We start from the raw sequence: 17,821 nt of genomic DNA, 5'->3' as shown, positions 1-17,821 counted from the left end.
GTGCCTTCTTACTCAGTCCCCGCCGCAGCCTGTGAGGGAGGCGCTGATGCTTTCTCGTGGGTTCAGATTTTAGTGATGAGTGAACCGATGGTCGGAAGAAGCTAAGCAGCCTGCTCTGTGAGTGGTTCACGTCACGCAGGAGTGAGTGGTGGATCGGGTTCGGAGCCCAAGTCTCTGAGACCAGCCCTTGAGCTGTCACACCACTGGGGTACGTTTGTCCAGTCCTGGAACTTTCTGCCACTTCAGCTTCAACAAGTTTGCTTTGCTGTCTTGCCTCTCTTCACAGTAACCTTTTAAACATGCCTATTATATTGTAGGCACCGGTGGTACATTTTCTGAGTTACTTAACGCTTTCCATAGCCTTTTGATGGGGTTGGTCGCTTTCCAGAGATGATGTTAATTGAGAGTCAGGATTGCAGCTCAGGTGGTCTGGCTCCAGTGTGACCCCCGTTAACTGCCACACTTACTGCCTCTCTGTACTGTCTGCTTTGGGAGAGAATGGGAGGGTTCCTGCTTTCACCTACCAAATCATTGCTGCTTTTCATCGATTTTCACGCTTACATGGCGAAGTTCGTATCTCATTTAGTTGAATTACTGAGGCTGTTCAGAACTTTGTGGACGCGCCAACTCTTTCCTGGGGCCTTCTGTGTGGTGATGGGAAAGTCTCTGTGCTTGGGGCCAGTGCTCGCCTCCATGGGGAATAGAGAACTTCCTCATTTTGTTTTTCCTTGAATTCGTGAGTTTTCAAAGCAACTCCTTAGTCAGATACACCTAAGGTTCCTTTATCTTACAAATAGTAATACAAAGTAACTCTCTGTTATTGGAGAATTGTAGGAATTGAAAAGTACCTATTTCCTAAGCCAGGTCATCACACAGCTGCAGTTGGGTGAAAGACGTTTGGTTAATTAAATGTGGTTAAGGGTCATGAGTAGGATGCCTGTGTGGTCCAGGCACTTTTCTCTGTTTTGTGGCCATTTATATCTAGTGCTGGCAGTTAGCTTACAAATAGTTTCCACTGGGAAAGAGAGACTGAGTGTAGATGCTGAGTGCAAAGTTATCACTCCTAGAAAGAGCTGGAAATGTGTCCTGTCTGGTCTGGGCTAACTATCATTCAAGAGAATGCAGGATAGAATGCTAAATTCATTCATTCATCTTAGCATTATCTTCGCACAATATGCATTGAAATCTCAAACTCTGCATTGTGCTCTTTCTGTTTGAGTTAGACATTCCCAGACAATGAGGCTTCCATGACTCCCTTTGAGGAAACTGGTTAAATGGTATTGTCAGGGTTTTTTAAATAGCTTCACTGAGCTATAATTTACATACTATAAAATTCACCTATTTTGTCTTACCAGATTTTGCAGCATTTATCCTAATAAGCTCTTCTTTTTTTCTTTTCAGAACTGTTATAATTGATTTGTAAATTTAGTGGACTACTATGTGATTTAATCTCCAGTAGAGAAATAAGTCACTGCCTGTGTATTATTTTTGATAGGCACAAACAAATTCTGGCTGATTTTAGAGGAAAGGGACAGGATTTTATTGGTCTACAGTCTATGAAAGCTGGCATATTACAGTTGAACAGGTAGTATAATTGTAGGAGTTAATTGGATTTTGGCTTGCAACCTTAGATTGGGGGGGGGGGGCAGGCTTCAGGTTAGAACTTTTTACCTGAGATCAGGTGATGTTCAGGAATTTGACTTTAAGATTTTCTTTCTTTTGCAGGGTGTGAAGAGTGTAATAACGCTCATTCTTCAGTGTGCCCAAAGCATGGCCCTTTGCATCCAATCCCCAATCGGCCTGTGCTCACTAGAGCGCGAGCGAGCCTCCCCCTGGTCCTCTACATCGACAGGTTCCTTGGAGGGGTGTTCTCCAAAAGGCGCATTCCCAAGCGCACCCAGTTTGGCCCTGTGGAGGGACCCCTCGTCAGGGAGTCCGAGCTGAAAGACTGTTACATTCATCTGAAGGTAATTTCTGCTTTATTATAGTTCACTCTTGCTCTTACTAACTTTTAAAGAGGCACATGTTTTCCTACTGATTTTCTTAATTCCATAGGAGTTGTTTGCTAGTATTTTCTTTCCCTGCTGAATTTGTTTGGAAGGGAAACATGTTCTCTCTCACCAATAAATTGGAGATTGCAGTTTCAGCCCCCTCAGGGATTATTCTGAGAGGTGGCCATTCTCAGGGGCTGTATTGTCTGCTGGAGCTGCTGTCACAACTACCACAGTCTGGGTGGTTTCAAGAACAGAAATTTATTTTTTTTCACAGCGCTGGAGGCTGGAAGGCCACCATGCAGGTGCTGGTGGGGTTGGTTTCCTCTGAGGGCTCTCTCCTCGGTTTGTAGACGGCCTCCTTCTCTCTGTGTCCTCATGCCTTTCCTCTGTGTGCGCACCCATCCCTGGTGTCTCTCCATGTCTCCCAATCTCCTTTTCTTTCTTCTTTTTTTTAAATATTTATTTTTGGGAGAGGACAATTTCCCTAAAATAGGAAAACTACTTTTCAGTTTCTGAAACAGGTCTGTCCTGTTGAAGCTGTTGTTAAAGAATGGCTCACCTAATATTAAAGTGTATTTATACTGATCTCTGTTCTTCACATTTGATGCTTTTGCTTCTATCCAACCTCTGCGCTGTCTGCTTCTTGGAGAGCCACTCTGGAGAACCATGAAAGGGCAGCAGGAAGGGAGAATATTTGGGGTGTGGTTTTTTTTTTTTAATTTTTTTAATGTTTATTTATTATTGAGAGACAGAGAGACACAGAGCATGAGCAGGTGAAGGGCCAAGAGATGGAGAGACACAGAATCTGAAGCAGGCTCCAGGCTCTGAGCTGTCAGCACAGAGCCAGATGTGGGGCTCGAACTCACAGCCGTGAGATCATGACCTGAGCCAAAGTCAGATGCTTACCCGACTGAGCCACCCAGGCGCCCCTTGGGGTGTGGTTTTTGAGAAATCAGCTGTTGTCATGGGGAGGTTTTCTTTGGTGAATGCTCAAGATCTCCAAGAAAGAATGTTACTTTGTAAAGAGAAATACATATCACTAGGCTACTCATAATTTTTTTTTTAAATGTTTATTTTTGAGAGAGAGAGAGAGAGAGAGAGAGCGTGTGAACGAAGGGGGGGGGCAGAGAGAGAGAGGGAAACACAGAATCCAAAGCAGGCTCCAGGCTCTGAGCTGTCAGCACAGAGCCTGACATGGGGCTTGGACCCACAAGCCCTGAAATCATGACCTGAGCTGAAGTCGGACGCTTAACCGCTTAACCGACTGAGCCACCAAGGTGCCCCTAGGCTACTCATTAGAAATGAATGCAGTTCAATCCCTAAAGTAAGTAACTTGTAAGGAACTAGAGAGTATTTTGCTTTGATTTCCCGGCTTATTTACAGCATTTTTTGATGTGTTAGTTAATGATGAAGCCTCAACTGAAGCTATAGTGAGATTGTTAACTTTAACATTTTGCCAGGTAATTCTCAGAAAATGTCCTTTTCCTTTTACATTTGGCAAGACACAATGCCTGTACCTTTCTAGATACAAAAGGAAGAATAAGGATACATGGTTAATTGAAGGAGCAGTGTTTTGTATATTACTACACTAATGCATGTTAAAAGTTTTGTTTGTTTTTTTGGTGTGGCTTTTTACATTCTCTTTGGTTACAGGTTTCTCTTGAGAAAGGGGACAGAAAAGACAGGGATTTGCATGAAGACCTGTGGTTTGAATTGTCTGATGAGACCCTATGTAACTGGATGATGTTCGTACGTCCAGCCCAGAATCACCTGGAGCAGAACCTGGTGGCTTACCAATATGGCCACCATGTGTATTATACAACAATAAAGAATGTAGAACCCAAACAGGAACTGAAGGTACAGTGCTGGGGGCCGTGGTACCTTTGTCAGAAATAGTGATTGTTTCATGCTTTTCTTCTTGTTTTTTCTCTGAAGTGGGATTCTTATAAAAATGTTCCTTTCCTTATAATTTGCTTACTTATTGAGTACCTGCTGTGTACAGTACATCTGTGGTAATTCCATAAATGAAAAAGAATGAGGGGCGCCTGGGTGGTTCAGTCGGTTAAGCGTCCAACTTCGGCTCAGGTCACGATTTCACGGTTTGTGGGTTTGAGCCCTGCGTCAGGCTCTGTGCTGACAGCTCGGAGCCAGGAGCCTGCTTCGGATTCTGTGTCTCCCTCTCTCTCTGCACCTCTCCCACTCACACTCGGTCACTTTCTCTCTCTCGAAAATAAACATTAAAAAAAAAAAATACCACCAGAATGAAAAGTGTATGACTTTGGGTTCTGTCCAATGCCTACAATAAGGCCCATGGGTAAAGAGGTAGTTGTGTTTGGGGAACAGACTGGTATTTGTGATGGAGTGATTAAAGTTGAGGTCACTTAATGTCATTTATACACTCTGCAGAATTGGTTGGAAACAGGAAATCTTATAAAATCAAATGTAGATGTATAGGCAAGATCTCTTTACCGGATTACTTCGTTTTACCCAAAGAATTCTATGCACTGCCTTCTGATTTCAGGAATATATTTTGGGGGGATAACTATAGAAATTTGTCTAGGGGCGCCTGGGTGGCGCAGTCGGTTAAGCGTCCGACTTCAGCCAGGTCACGATCTCGCGGTCCGTGAGTTCGAGCCCCGCGTCGGGCTCTGGGCTAATGGCTCGGAGTCTGGAGCCTGTTTCCAATTCTGTGTCTCCCTCTCTCTCTGCCCCTCCCCCGTTCACGCTCTGTCTCTCTCTGTCCCCAAAATAAATAAACGTTGAAAAAAAAAAATTTAAAAAAATAAAAAAAAAAAAAGAAATTTGTCTAAATATTAACTCTTGATGACATAATGAAAATTCTGCTGTGATTCTAAGGAAAAATTCTTGATATAAATGAAAAAAGAGGTGAGAAATGATTTTATCAGTACATGAACACTGAATTGCACAGTGCTTCAATGGGGTAAGAGTGAGAAGTACGTACCTTTTTAGGGGGAGAACAAAGACCTAGGCTTTGTTCAAAAGTTGTACAAAACCTGTGTCTTTGAAACCATCAAATAGATGATTCATTAGCCCCAAAGAAAATATATGAAAGGAGATTCATATCTCATATTATCCATCGCAGTAAATTCTTGATACCAAAGTGAATACTTCTTGACTGAGGAAGGGAGATTATTTTCTCTCTTAACTCAGTAGGTAGAGAACTGTAGAGGTAAAGACAGACAGAAACAATTAAATAAGACTATCTGTGTAACGAACAACCAAAACAACAGATGCAAAGGAAACAACAGGGTGGGAGAAGTATTTGTAATACACGTTAAAAGGTTTAAGATAAAAAACAGAGAAAACACCTCTACCCTTTTTGGTATCCACACAGACACATGACTGAATACCAGGAACAGACTTTATTTGGAGGAGGAATCACTAGTAAAGAAATATTAAAAAATGTTTTTTCAATGTTGATAATTATAAAACGCTTAAAGCAACTCTGAGTTACTATTTTTATTAATTAGCAAAAAATAAATGGATGTAGTACAATGAATGTGAGGGTTTAAAAAATAGGGATATTTGTTACAAAATTTCAGTATTTTGTGGGATTATTTCTGGCTGTGTGTAGTAAAAATGTACTTGGCTTGGTAAATCCAGTCCTTGAAAATTAGTCTGAGGAAATAATTATAAACAAAGATAGAACTAGATACATTCTAATTTTGTAATGCCGTGTTTCACTGACTCAGATACCCAGGACTTGAAGATGAACCATTATTTTATACACCATTAAGAAAAAATATGTTGCCACTTTAAGCTATGTTACTGTGCTTATTTTTATCACCAAAAAGAGTAATTTTCTACTTATTGCAGGAGCTGTGTTAGACTTATTTAGAGATAATTTTGAAATCATACCATATTTCTGCATACTTAAAAAGGCACATATAAGCAGAAAATTGGTTAAGGTATAAACTGCCTTTGTGTACAGTGTAACTTTTTTTTAAGTTTATTTGTTTTGAGAGAGAGAGTGAGAGAGCAGGGGGGTGGGGGGAGTTGCAGGGAGAGAGGGAGAGAGAGAATACCAAGCAAACTTTGAGCTGTCAGTGCAGAGCCCAGCTTGGGGCTCAATCCCACAAACTGCGAGATCATGACCTGAGCCGAAATCAAGACTCAGGTGCTTAACAAACTGAACCACCCAGACGCCCATAACATTTAAAAAAAACCCAGAATCACTGTTTTACTTTGTCATGGATATTTGTATTTTGTTTATCTGTTGTCTTCTGTGCCATCAAGGTGTTCGTGATGCTGTAGTATTTAAAAAAAAAAAAATTATTTTTGAGAGAGAGAGAGAATGTGTGCAAGTCGGGGAGGGGCAGAGAGAGGGAGACACAGAATCCGAAGCAGGCTCCAGTTTCTGAGCTGTCAGCACAGAGTCCGACACGGGGCTAGAACCCACAAACTATGAGATCATGACCTGAGCCGAAGTCGGACGCTTAACCAACTGAGCCACCCAGGTGCCCCGATGCTGTGGTATTTTTAAAATAAATGATCTACTGTTGCCTCTTGGATATTTTTCCAAACTACTGATGGCATTTCTGTGCAAGTTTTGACCCTATACTTTCTCACTAACTGAACCCATATGTCTTTTCCCTCAATTAAAACACATATTTTTGGAAGTTAGGTGGTTTTTCATTAAGTCAGTAGGAAGTTTCTGACAATTTGATGTTTGGTATATTCATAGAAGTCCTGCAAGGTGATCACACCAGCCTTGCATTGCTTTGACATGTCCTTTATTTATTCTCAGGAAGATGGCTTTTTTTTTCTTTTTTTTCTTTATTTTGCATTTCTTATCAAGTGTTAATAAGTCATAAGTCATGGAGTGCCGGTGGGGCACACAACTGAATGAGGTGAAAACAGTGTAAAGAGCATGGCCAGGTTTGTACAAGAGAAACGAGCAGGTAGTGAAAGAAAGCTACATTACAGCAGTAATTGCAGAATGCCATGGATAGTGAGATGGTCTGAGATATTAAAATAGGAGAAATAAACATCTTGGAATTGATGGAATAGGGTAGAATTTATAACAGCAAAATGATAAACTCAAAATCCAACTACAGGTCCTGGTCAAGTAAATTACAGAACACAGATTCTGTAGAATATTATTCCACAATTAAAAATGGGGTCTAAAATATTTCCATATAGTTAAAATAGTATGTCATAACAATTATACATGATTAATTCACTTGGCAATTAATATATTGAACTTCTGAAACTCTGTTTCAGACACTAAGAAGAGACAGACTGGTGCCTGTGTTCTAGAGGGAAAGTGGGCAGAAAGATGTAAATAAGCAAATACAGTTGAGCCTTAAACAAAACGGGGACTAGGGGTGCTGACACCGCAGGCATTTGAAAATCTACACAGAACTTTTGTCTCTCCAAAAACTTAACTATTAATAGCCTACCATTGATTGGAAGCCTTACCAATAACATAAACACTTGATTAACATACATTTTGTGTACTGTATGTATTATATGTTGTATTCTTACAATAAAGTAAACTACAGTAAAGAAAATGCTATTAAGATAATCATGGCAGCGGTGGGCAGGGGTGCCTGGGTGGCTCAGTCAGTTGAGCGGTCTGACTCTTGGTTTTGGCTTGGATCATGATCTCGTGGGTTCATGGGATTGAGCCCCATGTCAGGCTCTGTGCTCATGGTGTGGAGCCTGCTTGGGATTCTCTCTCCCTCTCTGTCCTTCCCCCTCTCTCTTTCTCTTTCAAAATAAATAAGTATTAAAAAAAAAAAAAGACAGTCATAGGGAAGAAAAAGTGCATTCGCAGTACTCTACTATAAAAAAAATTGTGTGTAAGTGGACTCATGCAGTTCAAATTCCTGTTGTTCAAGGGTCAACTGTAATATCAAATAGTGGTAGGAACTATGAAGGAAACAAATGGTGCAGAAAGAGCATATAGCAGGCAAGGGACCAATTTAGAAATGCTGGAGAGGGAAGGCCTCACTGAGGAGATGATAAGAGGTGAGGGACTATGGAATGGGAAGGAGCCAGTGCTGTACAAGGGCTAGGGGAGGTGAAGGGGAAGAACCCAACACTCCTGAAGGTGGACCAGCAAGGGCAAAGGTTGGGGTGGGAAAGACCTTAGCCCGTTTGAGAAACTGCAAGCAGGCCCTCTTGCTGAAAGGCACTAAGGGAGAGTGAGAAGACATGGAGTAGATCATGGAGCCCTTTAGAGACCGTCATCGAACATGGCATGTTTTTTATGAGTGAGAAGCTGTTTAAGCATGGGAATGATGAAATCTGATTATGTTTTTAGAAGCCTTCTCTGCTCCTGTGTCAAGAATGGATTGGAGGGAGCAAGAGTGGAAAAGAGGAGGCTCTTAGAACAACAGGCAGGAGCGCATCTTGGCATGCATCTTGGTGGGAGAAGCAGAGTTGGAGAACATTTGAGCTGTTCACAGCTCTTGCTGAAGGATGACAGAAGGACACTTAGAAATATGAGATACCTTTTAGGTTTCAAGTCTGAACAGTTGGTTGGAAGGCAGGGTATTTATTGAGATGAAAAAGATGGCCAGGGGTAGGGGTGCAATAGGGAAGCATCTAGAATTCAATTCTGGACATGTTAAGTTTGAGCTGTTTGTAAAACATGCCAAATACCAGGTAGGCATGGAATGTATGTAGAGGGAACAGAGAGGGAGGGTCTGGGATAGGGATATTAATTTGGGAGCTGTTGACATAGAGTTGGTTGGAAATAGATGTGGTCACTTTAGGGAAAAATAAGAAGGCCCTGGACTTGGATTAAGCTCTGAGGAAGCTGAGAAAGGAAGAGCCTGACGAGGAGACTGAGCAGAAGCAGCCAGTGAGATTGGAGAGAGGAGGAGACTCAGGAGAGTGTGGTAGCGTTTGAAATCCTCATTGGTGATCCCAGCAAGAGCCATTGGGTGACATGTTGGGGTGGAAACCACTACGATTCCAGCTGTGTGAAAACCCGTGTTTACATACAGATAAAACAACCAGAAGGCTATGCTTTATTTTGATGAAGAGACTATTAATATTATCTCTTGTGAGGTTTTTCTGGTAACAAAAACAATTTTTTAAAAAGGAAAAAGAAAACATACAGTGAGTATGTCTTGGCATGTGAGCTTCCTGACTGACCATCTGGTGTGAAAGAGATCGGCTCCCAGTGCGATCTTTTTGTTGTTTGTTTGTTTTTTGTGGGTTGTGGGAAAGCCTGAATTGTTTTATGCAAGCAGGAGAAAGAATTTACGCATGCACAGAACATCTGGTGATGTCCTTTAGTTCTTGATGCTGTACTTGGTTCTTGCAGGTGTGGTATGCTGCATCCTATGCTGAGTTTGTGAACCAGAAAATTCATGACATTTCTGAGGAAGAAAGGAAAGGTGATTGGACTTTTTTCTATTTTCTATTTTCTATATGAATTGTAAATTGTATATATTACATCATTATGCAATCTCCAACTTTTCTACCTCTATATATCTAATGATATTCCAGTATTTTTTTGTTTTGTTTTGTTTTGTTTTTCCAGCTACATATCCCTGTCTAATTCTAGGATCAAACAACAGGGACATGTTTACATTTCTTTTGTGGGTGCTAGAAAACAGTATTTAATATAATGAAAACCTCCAAATACTAAATTAGAACCTAGACCAGAGGATGATCTCTATCTAGATTTAATCATCTCTGAGGACATTAGCAAGACAGGCATTGACTTTGTTTTTGATATAAATATTAGTGAAGTATAATTTACATACAGAGAAATGCACAAATCATAAGTATACAGCCTGATGAATTTTCACAAAGTGAGCATATCTATGTAACCTGCATTCAGATCAAGAAATACAACATGACCTGTACCTTGGAAGTCCCTTGTGCCTTTTTCCAATTCTTCTTTACTCCCAAGTGCAATGGATCTCCTGACTTCTGATACCACAGATATAATATGCTTGTTACCAAATTTCATATAAGTAGAATTATATGATGTATGTCTGGGAATATTTTGCTCAACATTTATTTGTGCAATTATCCATATTGTTGTATATTATTGTAATTCGTTCATCCTCATTGCTATTTGGTGTTCTCTTGTATGAATATACCATAATTCATTTATCTATTTAACTGTAGATGAAAATCTAGGTTGCACAGTGCACTTCTGACACTACCTGGGTTAGATTACGTTTTTGCAAGTTAAAGGCCACGTCTTTTACAAGACTCTCTTCACTTCAGACACTATCTGCAAGCTTGGGGTTCCCATGCTACCTGTATTTCTGACCAACTAACTACAGTTTAGGGAGCTAGTATCTCCTTAGGCTGGATAATTTACCAGAGTGACTCACGGAACTCAGAAAAGTGCTATACTTAGGATTATAAAGGACACACATCAAGACCAGGCAAATGAAGACATACTGAAGGCAGGGTTTGTGAGGGTCCCAAATGCAAAGCTTCCATGTCGCTAGGCCATGTGACTTCCTTGGCACATTGATATGTGATTTCCAACCAGGGAAACTCTCCTGAGCTTCAGTGTGCAGAGTTTTTATTGAGGCATCACAACATAGGAATGGTTGATAGAATCATTTGGGCACACGATTGAACTTACTCTCCAGCTCTTGCTCCCTGGCTGATACCACCTGTTTCAAAGCCCCAACCCTGTAATCACATGGCTCAGCTTTCTGGCACAGGCAGCCCCCATCCTAATTCATATTAGCAGAAACTCAGGTATGGTCAAAGACCACAACGAATAACAACAAACACTCCTATTACGTGGGAAATTCCAAAGACTTACAGGTAATTTGCCAGGAATCAGGGATAAAAGCCAGCCAAATTCTTTATGATGCAACAGGGTTGTTTCCAGTTTTGGGCTAATTTGAAAAGTGCCACTGTGAACATTCTTCTACATGTCTTTCACGAACATTTGTGTATATTTTTGTGGGGTGTGTATTCAGGGTGGGAATTGCTGGGATCGGGTGTGCCAGTAATCAACTTTAGTAGATAGTTAGTAGATACTGTAACATTTTATTATTGAGCATTGACTTTTAAGGTTTTTTTTTGTGACAAAATGTGCCTTCAAATTATAAAACCTGGATCTGAATCACTAAGGTATCTGAATCCAGATTTCCATTGTAGCACATTTCTGCCTTTCCGGTGTGGTGAGGTATTGTGTGTGTGTGTGTGTGTGTGTGTGTGTGTGTGTGTGTGTGTGTGTCTGTTGGGGAGGTGTCAAAGGGTAGTATGACAGAGTTTGTTCTTTGATGTCATACATGAAAGTAGAAGAAAATAAGATCCTAACAACTACTCTTTGTCAAACTGTAGCCTTTGATTTTATCACAAAACAGTGATGCAAACAGCAGACACTATGTTTATGAACACTGGGCTACCTGTGAGATGACATTGGTGGAGGTACTGGGCACTTGAGTTTATCGCTGTCTGTTGATCATTAGCCTCTATGATTTCTCTCCTGTGACTACAGTTCTTCGCGAGCAGGAGAAGAATTGGCCCTGCTATGAATGTAACCGCCGATTTATAAGCTCGGAGCAGTTGCAGCAGCATCTCAATTCCCATGATGAAAAACTGGATGTGTTTAGCAGGTATAATGAGGGAGAAAGTTTCACCAACTCAGTTTTTAAAGGTCCACATTCATTTCCAGTTTTAAAGGTCCACATTCATTGTCTGTAAATTAATGAGTGTTTCTGTGTATAGACAGGTAATCAGGTGGGCTGCTGAGGGAAATTATTTCCCGTTCTTCTTCTTCTTCTTCTTCTTCTTCTTCTCCCCCTCTTCCTTCTTCTTCTTTTAAATGTTTATTTATTTGAGAGAGAGAGAGAGCAGGGGAGAGGCAGAGAGAGAGAAGAGAGAGAATCCCAAGCAGGCTCTGTGTTGTCAGTAGAGAGCCCAACATGGGTCTCAAACTCATGAACCGTGAGATCATGACCTGAGCTGAAATCAAGTGTTGGATGCTTAACCGACTGACCATCCAGGTGCCCCCACTGAGGGAAGTTTCTTATCTGTCATTTCCTTTGCCCCACCCCCATCCTCATTTACTATTTACTTCTTTTCCAGCATGACCAGATACCCAGCAATAGGAGATCCTTCCCCCTCAGTTAAATCTCCCCTAACTTGAGATTCTCGGATAGGAATTCTTAAGATAGCACATTCTGCAACTTTGATTTGTAAACTTTTTTTCAGAAGTAGGATTTCTTCATCAAACTAAATCATAGGTTTCATTCCACTGTCTGAAAGAAATAAATCAGAGAGAATCATATAGGATGGGGTAGGCTGGAGCCAGATCAGGTAGGCTTTGTGGATAATGGTAAGAAATTTGGATTTTATTCTAAGCATGATAAGAAGTCTTAAATGGTTCTGATCAGGGAGTACCTGTGATGTGAATTTATGTGTTGAAATGTCATGCTGGATAAAAAAAAATGTCACTTTTGCTTTCATTGGAGCAAGAGTGAGGACAGGAGGCCAGCTGGAAGCTATTTCAACAGTTCAGTTCAAGAACGAGAGTACGTTGGACTAGGGTGATGGGACAGATGTAGGGTTGCCAGCTTTTACAGGACTTGAAAAGAGAAGAGATGGTGTGACAAGGCATTTAGGAAAGTAAGAAAGTCAGTGTTCTAGGGAGGTACAGCCTGACTGCCCGCAAGGTAAGAGCTCCCTTGAGGTTCATGGTCATGACATTAAAATAAGACCACTAGCATGCTGGGTGTCATTTTCCAGCTCCATTTGCTGCAATAATGTCAGTGCAGAGCAGCTGGGGAATTGGATTGCACAGTAGTTTCTCCCAAGCGCGTGCAACACAGCAAAAGTGATGGAGCAGGGATGGCAATCAAGAGCATACACGAGGGAGTGCTGACAGCGAACGACTTTGCTTAATGGGTGGAAAGAAGGGAGGGAAAACATCAAGAAGACTTAAGACTGCAAATAGGTGACAAGGACTAGATTGTAGGTGGTAGTGAGATAGAAGGATTGTTGAGTCCAGGTATTTGAGGATGTGTGCTGGAAAGCTAGAGATAGCGTTAGAGTGGACGATGCACAGAATTGGTGTAAGGCGGGAGGCTCTGCACTTATTGAGGATAACAAGGTCTAGGATATGACCATGGGAGTAAATGTCTGAGGTGGGTGGAGGACACAGTGAGAGTTGAGTCATTTTCTGTCAGGTGTCCCTAGAACTCTGTTCATGGCTCTATTATAGCACTTTTTGTGTTTTATTGTGATTTTTGGTTTATGTGCCTGCCACCTCTACTAGACTTCTGAAGGTAAAAACAGTCATATAGAACTTGTCTTTATTGCCTAGCACAAGCGTGACACATGGTTGGTAAAGATATTTGTAGGCTAGCTGTTAAAAAGAAATTTGAGACAATTAGGAAAATTTCAACTTTGACTAGATTTAATAATATTGAGCAACTATCAGATTTTTTTTAAGGTGTAATAATGGTATTGTGGATATATCTGAATCTTTTTAAAGTATTTATTTTTGAGAGAGAGAGAGAGACAGACAGAGCATGAGTGGGGGAGGGGCAGAGAGAGAGGGAGACAGAGAATCCAAAGCAGACTCCAGGCTCTGAGCTCTCAGCACAGAGTCCAACGCGGGGCGGAACTGAACCATGAGATCATGACCTGAGCTGAAGTTGAATGCTTAACCGACTGAGCTACCCAGGCGCTCCATAATATGAGTCTTTATGTTGTGGAGATGCTTACGGAAATATTTACGGATGAAATAACATCTGGGACTCACTTCACAAATAATCTAATGGGGGCGCCTGGCTGGCTCAGTCAGTAGAACATGCGACTCTTGATCTCAGGGTTATGAGTTCAAGCCCCATATTGGGTGTGGAGCCTACTTACTAAAAAAAGTAGTAAGTAACTAAGAAAAAATCTAATGGGTGTTTGTGTGTATGAGTGAAATAGTGGGAATATGATGGAATAAAATTAGCCGTGAGTTGCTAAGGATTGAAATTAGGTAATGGGCACATTGGTCTTACTCTCTGCATTTGCATAGGCTCAGAATTTTCAATAGTAAGGAGTCTTTTAAAAGTTCTGGGACAACATATAATTTTTGTTAAATTGTGAAATAGATGAGTGGAAGAATAAAACATGATCTGATTAATTTTATACATATCTCTCACACACATCTCCTTTTCTTTTAATTCCAATGTAGTTAACATACAGTGTTATATTGGTTTCAGGTGTACAACATAGTGATTCAATAATTCCGTATATTACTCACTGTTCATCAAGTAAGTGTACTCTTAATCCCCTCACACACACATCTTCTGAAAGAGATTTTAATGATACACTTTCTGAATTCGTTTTATTAAGGAATTTTTGTATGCTAGGAATCTATTAAAGGGGATGAAATTGATTTGGTGTTTACTAGGCATGTTATGGAACAATTGAATTAGAAGTTTGTTTTGAGCTTCCAGAAGCTTATGGTAAAACAAGAAAGTTCTTTTGAATCCAGCCACAGTTCTTGGAAGGAATAGGAAGTGAAGCAAGGAGACAAGAAGGAAAGAATGGAATCTTGTTTCTAGGAATGGTTATAAGGCTTAGCGCGTTCTGTCCTGTCTGCATTTCTCATGGCATTTCAGAGATATGTTTGTGCTTCCAGAACTTTCAATAATGAAATGGTGTCACTGCTTTGAGTTTTTATAGCTCCTTTTTTTCCTGAATAATGTAAGAGCTATCTAGATGGCAAGGATGAGACGTTTAGAAAGTGTATATTATCAAAACGACTGTTCCTGTTAGAAAAAGAATCAAGACAAGTAGTAAAATGAGAGAAAATCAAGATTCAGGGCTCATCAGGACCATCGAGGGAAATATTTGTTAGTGAGAACTGTGTAACCATGACTGTTTATAACCCAATCTTTTGTCCCCAGAACAAGAGGCAGAGGAAGGGGACGAGGCAAGAGGCGATTTGGCCCAGGTCGACGGCCAGGGCGCCCTCCAAAATTTATCCGCTTGGAAATAACCAGCGAAAATGGGGAAAAGTGTGATGACACGACACAGGTATTGGGCGAGGGAAGAGCTCCTTCCTTGTCAGATGCTTGCTTAGGGGACCTGGAGCAATTACCAGGTTTCAGTACAAACACCCCCCCAGAGGCTGAGCATTCTGCCATGCCAGTGCTTTGCCACCTGTTCCTTAAAGGGTGACCGGAGAAAGGCAAGAAGAACGTATTCTTTTTTTTTTTTATTCATAATTTATTTACTTTTTAATTTACATCCCAGTTAGTTAGCATGGAGTGCAACAATGATTTCAGGAGTAGATTCCTTAATGCCCCTTACCCATTTAGCCCATCCCCCCTCTTACAACCCCTCCAGCAACACTCTGTTTGTTCTCCACATTTAAGAGTCTCTTATGTTTTGTCCCCTTCCCCTATATTCATCAGTTTTGTATCTTAAAGTCCTCATAGGAGTGAAGTCATATGACATTTGTCTTTCTCTGACTGACTAATTTCACTTAGCATAACACCCTCTAGTTCCATCCACGTAGTCGCAGATGCTAAGATTTCACTCTTTTTGATTGCCGAGTAATACTCCATTACACACACACACACACACACACACACACACACACACACACACACCACATAAGAAGAACGTATTCTTGAATGTTACAACAAAAACCCAACATTGCTGCCCTCAAGATTTGAGATTGATCGGAGATATTACTGGGGAACCCTGTTTAATCCATTGAAACAGTTGAAATGATTGTATTCCAGAAGAGTTCTCCCATTAGAGTCCTTTCCTCAAGAAGTGATCTGGAATATCTCCTAGTTTTCACAGCCTGGGGATGGTTTTCCCAGAAGGAGAATATTTTTTTTTTCTGGGTATCATGACTCTAGCCATTTAAAAAATCATGCAGGAACTCTGAATCTTAGCTGACGATCTCTGTAGCACGAGTCTCTACCTAGGTCGAGAAATAATTCCTGGTTACTGCAATTTCAGGACTTGCTACATTTTTCCACCAAGGAGCAGTTTGATGAGGCTGAGCCAGCGACTCTGAATGGGCTGGATCAACCAGAGCAGACTGCTCTCCCCATCCCACAGCTGCCACAGGACACCCAGCCTTCTCTGGAGCATGAGCCAGAGACTCACAGCCTGCATCTGCAGCCCCAGCATGAGGAGAGCGCGCTGCCCGCCCAGAGCACTCTGACGGCCGATGACATGCGCAGAGCCAAGCGTATCCGAGTAAGTGGGGAGCGCGGCTCCTCCCTGATGAGGTGCTGCCCTTTCTCCAGTCAGCTGGCTTTCGAGGCGCCACGTTTCCTGACTTATTATTCACCATCCACTTCGAAATCCTGCATCTAACCTACCACATGCTTGATTCCCTTATTTCGGAAGAACGTATTCAGTACTTCTCAATGTCTTTGTGTCCTGTGACGGGCTGGAATGGCTGGTCCTAGATCCCGTCAGTTTAGTAATGACACAGAAGGCTGGCTCTTGGCAGCTTCGGGACAAGAATAGTTCAAATAGGATCATGCTCTGGATCCCTAAACTCACAGATTGGAAATGGGGAAATAAGTCCACTTAATTATAATAATGATTTACAGCGAAGCTGTATCTGTGATTTACAGCGAGGCTGATCTGTGACTAATGAGAGCTCTCAGGTTAATTCTGGGTAAATGAACTTGGTTGTCTACAGTTTCCAAGGGGAGACTGACTGGCAAATGTCATTACTCGTCAACACAAAGGGACCCGTGGCCGAGTTGATATGGCAGGTACGCTTTACACACCCAGGACAGCTTGAAGTTTAAGCTCCAGGTTCAGAGTTGGTCAGTGCCTCACTTCTGTGGCCTGTGTCTTGACTTTAGACCATGTGGCCACAGGACCTCCTTGGCTTCCAGATCAGATGCGTGTTAGTCTTATTTCACAGATAGCCTCAGAGTCTGAGTTAGTTGCTGCAGGGGATGCATGTGGAGAGCAGGATAAGTGCATGTGCTGACCAATTTACATCCAGAAGACAATTACTTATACCCCTGTCTGTGGCGGCAGGGTATATACTTTTATTGTACTTTATATGTGGATAGAAAGAGGGATTTTTCTGTATAACTTCTCAGGCTTCACAATTTCTAGATAGGTGATTGTTTTAGCTTATGTTTCTTTTGGACTTCTCATTTGCCTATGGGCTAGAAGGGACCTTGAAAAATAGTTCAGTCCATGCCTTCATGTAAAAGTACATTTAAACACTTTGAGCTGTGTGATAGTATTCAAACATCCTTTTTAAGGGTCCTGTGATGGAAACACATAATACTCTTGGCTCCATGTATATTCTTTCAAAAGGACATGTAAACATACATAAACATAGACCAGAAAGGCAAAAAGCTGTGAATTAATACCTTCCCATCTGTCATTCTACATTATTTCTCAATCTTCGTTTTACTCTCCTGCTCAATTACTGTCTTTTCTGCTTTGGCCATTCTGAATTTTTACTAAGTTCAGAGAAATGCTTACCAGATTTAATTTTTTTTGAAGGAAAAAAACCAACCTCAAAGCCCACACGTGTAGTGAAGTTGTGGTTGTACAAGCGTAGTGTGGTTATAACCATATTTGCATTCTTCAGTGAGTTGGGTGACTGGTTTAGGTACAGGGTTCCTTGTGTCAAAGCCAAAGCCATGTGCATGTGGCTTCTGGAGGTCAGTCTTAGTTGAGCTTTTGTTTTTTTTCCTTTTACACATTCTAAAAAGTAGGGCTATGTATTTTTTCATCTTTTCTATCCAGGTTGGTAATGACCAACTGAAGGGAAGTCTTCCAATCCAATTGGTAATGTAACTATTTTTCTCTCCTCTAATGCTGCCTGCTCAGTTGGAGCTGCAGGTAGGTTTGTTTCCTGTGTCTCA

The 17,821-nt window shown here is 41.3% G+C and overlaps 1 protein-coding gene across 4 annotated transcripts in view; it reads left to right on the top strand.

Annotated features, from left to right (window-relative positions):
* Positions 1-17,821, top strand: part of PRDM10 (PR/SET domain 10) — a 98,956-nt gene that overhangs the window by 52,302 nt on the left and 28,833 nt on the right. For all 4 annotated transcript variants that reach the window (XM_047878933.1, XM_047878932.1, XM_047878930.1 and 1 more), the window contains 6 exons: positions 1,726-1,967; positions 3,648-3,851; positions 9,295-9,367; positions 11,452-11,569; positions 14,861-14,990; positions 15,930-16,172. In XM_047878933.1, coding sequence (XP_047734889.1) covers positions 1,726-1,967; positions 3,648-3,851; positions 9,295-9,367; positions 11,452-11,569; positions 14,861-14,990; positions 15,930-16,172 — 1,010 coding nt within the window. The remainder of the gene's footprint in view (positions 1-1,725; positions 1,968-3,647; positions 3,852-9,294; positions 9,368-11,451; positions 11,570-14,860; positions 14,991-15,929; positions 16,173-17,821) is intronic.

The sequence above is a fragment of the Prionailurus viverrinus genome, chromosome D1 (genome assembly GCF_022837055.1).
Source record: "Prionailurus viverrinus isolate Anna chromosome D1, UM_Priviv_1.0, whole genome shotgun sequence".
Taxonomy (NCBI): domain Eukaryota; kingdom Metazoa; phylum Chordata; class Mammalia; order Carnivora; family Felidae; genus Prionailurus; species Prionailurus viverrinus.
The sequence above is the reverse complement of the archived record's forward strand: the minus strand, read 5'-3'. Positions and strand labels throughout refer to the sequence as shown.